This window comes from Neltuma alba, unplaced genomic scaffold (genome assembly GCF_004799145.2).
Source record: "Neltuma alba isolate B1F8T4 unplaced genomic scaffold, ASM479914v2 tig00001639_pilon, whole genome shotgun sequence".
NCBI classification, from domain to species: domain Eukaryota; kingdom Viridiplantae; phylum Streptophyta; class Magnoliopsida; order Fabales; family Fabaceae; genus Neltuma; species Neltuma alba.
This window is the reverse complement of record NW_021632546.1, coordinates 299,729-306,266: the sequence shown is the minus strand read 5'-3', so window position 1 is coordinate 306,266 and position 6,538 is coordinate 299,729. Positions and strand designations below refer to the sequence as shown.

General features: G+C 35.1%; 2 protein-coding genes across 2 annotated transcripts; one reads left to right on the top strand and one right to left on the bottom strand.

Moving 5' to 3' along the window:
- Positions 1–836: 836 nt before the first annotated feature.
- LOC114760626 (uncharacterized) lies at positions 837–1,712 on the top strand. The gene has a single exon (XM_028949902.1). It carries the CDS (start codon positions 837–839, stop codon positions 1,710–1,712), a length of 876 nt encoding a protein of 291 aa, XP_028805735.1.
- Positions 1,713–3,737: 2,025 nt separating this feature from the next.
- LOC114760616 (protein NDR1-like) lies at positions 3,738–4,187 on the bottom strand. The gene has a single exon (XM_028949893.1). The coding sequence runs from the start codon at positions 4,185–4,187 to the stop codon at positions 3,738–3,740; it is 450 nt and encodes a 149-aa protein (XP_028805726.1).
- Between the last annotated feature and the right edge of the window lie 2,351 nt (positions 4,188–6,538).

Sequence of the window (6,538 nt, the reverse complement as noted above, 5' to 3'; positions counted from 1 at the left end):
CCACTGTTAGTAGTTCAATTTTGAAGGCTTTTCTTATTTTCCTTGCTTCCTTTTTGCTTGCTATTTTTAATGTTGCTTCGATCTGTTTCATTCCTCAATTATTACAATATTTTTAGCCTTATTTTCTTTAGATTGATCCACATGTCATGGAGATCGAGACGTGGTCGACTGCGGCACCGCGAATGAGTACTGCTTCACTGGCGGTATATGCATCCTTTATCTCTTTTCAATTTCTTTTTGCTTACTATTTTTAAGGTTGCTTCTGTTTCATTCCTCAATTATTAGACTCTTTTAGCCTTATTTAGGTTCTGAGTTCTGCTCCACAAATGACTGATCGATTTGAGAGTGCTCAGCAAACCGTATGCTTCCTTTACCACTCTTCAGTTTCTTTTTCCTTACTTTTAAGGTTGCTTCTGTTTCATTCCTCAATTATTACACTCTTTTTGCCTTATTTTGTTTAGATTGACACTAGTACTCCACAAATGAGTGCTTCACGACTGGAGGTAACTAAAGATATCGAAGAACTTATTCAAGATTGCGGAGATGGTCGTTTGTCACAGCATTGTTGAATCTACAGGGTGCCCATTAAGCTTCGTGATCTTAAAGAAAATGCTTACACTCCACAAGTTGTCTCGATTGGCCCCTTTCATTGTCGCAATGAGGGGCTGCAAAACATGCAAAGGCATAAACATATATTGTTCAAAAGATTTATTCAAAGAACCAAGTCAAGTCCTTGCCAATTGGTTGAATTTGTACAAAAGTTAGAGCCACGAGTCCGTGCTTCTTATTCAGAGAGCTTAAACCTTACTGAAAAAGAACTTGTGAAACTGACATTAATGGATGCCGTCTTCATCAGTGAACTCTTCATCATGTCCTATTTGGACGAGGTACCCAATGATGCTAAATTGTCACAGCCATGGTTAGAAAATTCTGTACTTCTATATCTACTTTTACTTGAGAGTCAACTTCCATTCTTTGTTATTGAAGAGCTGTTCAATGAAGCTTTGTCCCCTGACCGTTGCGGTGGCCTCCCTTCATTTCTTGAGCTCACTCTTGCGTGTTTCGAGTATTACGACAGACAAAAATTAGAGCCTGATTCTATTGTTGGGATATATCATTTTACAGATCTCCTTAGATTATTTTACTTGAAAAGAAAAACGTCTGAAAGTAAGCCAAAGCCAAAGCATTTTTCTGATCTTCTTAGATGGTTTTGCTTGAAAAGAAAAACGTCTGAAAGGAAGCCAAACCCACAGGTTGAGGATGTCGTAGAGGATGGAAATCATATTCTTTCATACAGTGCGAATGCAATGGAAGAAGCAGACGTAACGTTGAAGGATTGTGAGAGCAAATGCTTATTGGACGTGAAATATCTTCTTAGATGGTTTTGCTTGAAAAGAAAAACGTCTGAAAGGAAGCCAAACCCACAGGTTGAAGATGGAAATCATATTCTTTCATACAGTGCGAATGCATTGAAAGAAGCAGACGTAACGTTGAAGGATTGTGAGAGCAAATGCTTATTGGACGTGAAATTTTCAGGACATATTCTTGAAATTCCACGTATTGTGGTGGATGATGACGCTGAATTTTTGTTTCGTAACATGATAGCATTAGAACAACGTCATTATCCTGAAGATGCTTATATTACTGAGTATGCTCTTTTGTTGGATTGGCTAATAAACACAGAAAAGGATGTGGATCTCCTCCTTCGCTAGAAAATAGGTAGGAACTATTTAGGTGATACGAAAAACGTTGCCACATTATTTAATGGTCTTTGAGACAATGTCGTTCAGTCAACGATCAGTTATCACTGTTTGGAGACTTGCCAAAACTTGAATGAGTACTGTAAAGATCATTGGTCTATGGCAACCCTAAGAGGTGATTATTGTCAGAAACGTTGGCGAACTATTGCTTCTGTTGCTGCAATTGTACTCCTCGTTCTCACAGTTGTTCAAAACAATATTTTCCATTCTCCAAGAAGTCAAGTAAATTTACAGCTCCGTGTAATACTGGATTTTGATTGTTGTGTCCTGTACCTTTGTTATGAGCTTTGTTATGACTGGGCAATGTACTCGTAATTAGTGAAGCATTTCCTGGGACCAGGCTTTGATTAATAGAAATTGCATCTTGTAGCCATAGAAATGTAGTTCTATTCCTTATTTCATGTTTTATTTAAATATTGTCCACTAAAGTTTATAAGAAATTATTACATGCATACATACATCCTCTTCTATATTCTTTCAGTTCTTGTAGCCATCAAATTAATCCGATCGGCGATCCATGTGAGTGTGCAGTGGCAGATGGTCGCCGACAAATTATTGGACCCAATCTTTAGATGTAGCCCAAATAGTCTCATAACTCATATGGATTATTGGGTCTCTCAAGTATGGATACCAATTCCAGGAAAAAAAGAAAAAAAGGTATGGATACCAAGAAAAATGAATCAGCAAAATTTACACTCTTATTTTATATACGTTAAATTGCTTAAAATAAAGTAATTTAAACGCCTAGATGCCCATACTTATTTGACCAAACCCCGAGCATGCATGCCCCGCCCCCCTTGGGGGGGGGGGGAGCCTCTTGTTTACAAAACAGAGAGAACATTTTGACTTAATTGAATTTATGATATTTAGTTGTATGTAATAAATTAGAGAAAGAAAAATAATATTTCAGTTCTTCTGTCTCATCTTTTTCCTCTCCAAAAGGGTATTTTGGAAATTGAAAATTGTTTTCCTCGGCTCAGCCAACCAAAGGGATTCAACGGAGGAAAGAGCCTTTTTCCCCCTCTTTCCCAGGCGAAGCATCGGCGAAACCAAACGAAGCCTTGAGATAATTTAGCGCATTATTGACTGCTTTTAGTATTTCAAAATTCTAAATAGATAATCATTCACTCTTTTTCATTTGAAGAAAAACACATAACTAATTCTTAATGATAAAACATGCCATTAAAATTAATTGGATTAATAAATATGTTAAAAATTAAAAAAATTTCAACAGATACTCTAATTTAATAATTAGTTGCTTGCTTTTAATAATTGATCTCAGATTTTGTCTTTGGTTTTTAATATAAAAGCTAGATAACTAAATTGTCGATATTAAAAAATTAGGTAAATTAATTATTGTAAGAAATTAGTTAATATTTTTGCTATGTGTAATTAATAGGAATATTTAGAAAAGCTTATATATTTTGAAGATAAAAATGATTAAAATATTATATTTAGAAGTAAAATAGTCCTTTTTCCAGCTCCTATGTTTAAGGGGAAGTAGGTTTTTTTTAATGCTCCAAATAAAAAATCATTATTTTTCATAAAAAACCCGGGAAAAAATATAACAACTACAATTGAAATATATAGATATAATTTGGAGAGGCCCAAACAATAATTGGGAAAAGGGCGTCCCCACTTCCCTTCCCCCATTTCTATTTACTTCCTATGATAACTGTTAATATTTTGCAATTTGAATTTAATATTTTATTCATAATTTTATAAAATACGAAATACGAATATTTGAAATACAATTTAATGGTTGAGATGGAAAGTGAAAGGAAATAGAAAGGAACCAAAATGAAGAGACCCTTCTTCCATAGTAACTATGGTTTGAAAGAAAATCTTATAAACTGACTGAGAATCCAAATCCAAACCTGCGTCAAATGTCCTAACAAACATGATTACTTTCTCTGAAACAAAAACAGAGTCATAGTTTTAAAAAAAAAAAGGAAAAAAAATGCTAGAGAAAGAAACCTAAAGGTACAAAATGGACAAAAAGACCCAGAAGCAGAAGCATGAGATAGCCAGCTGGGTTGCGCCGGACACAATTACCGGAAGGGAGTGTCCGAGTCTGATATCATCTTTCTCATCTTTCAAGCCGGCATCATTGACGGCAACATTAGCTCCTCCCCATAATCTGTGTCGTGCTGTGTAAAAGAACATGATCTTGTACTTCACCGACGTCGCAAAATTCACTCGGAAGTACGCTTTTCCATCCATCTTCGCCGTCCGGTTAAGTGCTCCCGCATGTGTTTCAACGGAGCTCCACTTCTTTGCCTTCTTCTTACGCCCTTGATAGAACCCAGAAATGGTGGAGCTACCAATCGGACTGGTGCTATTCCGATCAAGAAAAACACCGACGGTAAAGTTGACTTTGTCGTATCGAATCCCAGATTCCTTGTTTCCATTATCAAAGTCAACCATGAAGATTATGGCGGAGTTGGTAGTTGCATTTGAGGTCTTGTTCAGTTCAGGAACAATGAAGGCTGCGACGGAGCATTTGGGTTCATTGGGTCGCAGGCTCAGCCAAAGGCACAAAGCAGTTAAACCTAAAAAGAGTAACAAGCCGAAACCACATGCACACAGATCTCCTCCGCCAGATCCCACCGTCATTCGTGGTGAGCCGCCGCCTCTCGTCATTGCCATTTTCCGGCCGGCAACCGGAAGAGTGAAGCAAGCAGCTAATTAAGTGAGTGACTGGCAAAGAACGTAAGGGAAAGCGAATGATGAGTATTTTAACGAGGGAATGAAAAATGCGATTAACTTATTAGATTCTATGTACATTATTGATTGCTTTCTACAGCTGAATGCTTTGGTTAGGCTACTCGGTTGTGATTCAAATTTGATAGAAGTATATTGATTAAAATTATGGAGATACTCAGAGCACCATTATTTTTATTTTCTTGAAAGATAGGTTTTTAATATGAAAGTGAAGAAACTGTGATGTATGGTCATGGTCAATGTTGATGGCTATGTTCAGAAAATTGGGATTGAAGAAGTTTCTTTGAAAATGCATATTCAAATGCTGATGGACTAGAGATTCGTGACAAGGGACCGTTTATTTTGTTTTGCCCATGTTTGCTTTGTTGTTTCTTTCATTTTGTCTGCTTTTTACCTCGATTTTCGTTTTGCACTGTAAACCTTTTAATGGAACCTCCTTCTCGTTGGCAACAATGGAATCTCTTTCTATTGCAGACACACATACGCACCCGTATTCAATTATGTGTAAATGGTCAGGAAAAACTTGATCACATGTTATCTCCATTTCTCTATCACTCAGCATTTTGTCTTTAGCCTAAATTCATATCGTCATATCAACCTCAAATTGCAATCATATCTGACTTTTATTCAAACAAATTAATGTGAGTATAAGTGGAGACCTTTAGCACAGTGCAAGTATCAACACGTGAGTGAAAATGAATATGAAAATGAAGAGTAAGTGGGGAAATGAAATTTGAAGAAAATAGGAAGGCATATTACATGATATATATAGAAACTAAAGAATCAAGCATAAGATTGAAAATACATCAAGTTCTTTATATCTGTTATATTAAGTTTTCAGTCACACATGATTATGTGTTCCATTTTTTAATACAAGTTTATAGTTTAATGATAATATTTAAAAATAGAACATATGGATATATGTATTGGAAAATTTGACTTAAGTATTGTTCGAGATAATGCATGAGGGGAAATAGAAACTATATACTAAGGAGTTAAATGAAAAATGGTGTGGAGAGCTCTATATCAAACATGGATTTTATTGACTGTACGGATTAAACATGAATAGTTGTTGATTAGCTGTGAAAAGTAATACTAATGAGTTGTGAGAAGAATGGTACTTACGATTAGGTATCTTATGGCTGTAAATACCTTGGAAAATTTTTTTTCGTACTATTGTGTGTGAGAATTACAGATTGTATTGTCAGGACTAAGGAGTTTATATCCTCCTACTTTTATAGGGATAATGACATTGTTCTAGTGAGCTATCATATTGAGAAACAATTTATGTTGAATCTTCCACCAAACTCTGTTTGATTTCAAGAATATGTCTTGAAAATTTCAGGTCTATTAAGCACTTAATTATCTTTGAGGTGAATTTCAATCTTTCACTTTTGACCTTGCATCTAATGCTATTTGCTAATCTTGCCATTTGTCCCCTTTAATAATGATTATTACTTGTTTGTTAACTATAATTACTTTTCATAATTTTCCTATTCTTTACTAAATCTTGTCTTTGAGGTCCATTTCAATCTTCCACTTAGGAACCCTTTTCCTATTTTTCCTGAATTTGCATAATTTTCCTGAATTTTTGGGTAAATTTTTCATAATTTCGATTAAGATTCAACGTTCAGAGATTGCACTTTTAACCCTATATGACTCGTCATTCATGCAGCCTTCTTCAAACATCTCAAGGGTCTCAAAAAATAAATTATAGGTCCATCATTTCATAATATTTATTTAAGTTCCTTTAACTTTTAATCATTATATGATTTGTCTACGTAAACTTTTTCCTAAATTGAAACTTGCTTCTTTTATATTTAGGTCTCTACTCCCTTTCATTTTGGCCATTGAAACTCTCCCATAGTGTTTAAAAATATTTATACTCTCGATCCAGAAAAAAACTTTTAATTTGTTATTTAGTCCTTGCGAATAATTTTATCTTTACTGCATATTTCTGAGACCTCTACTCAACTAGTCTTAGTGTCCTTCTTAATTCAGGCTTATTCTTGACCTTCTAGGCCAAAAATTTAAGATATGACAGACATGTTGTA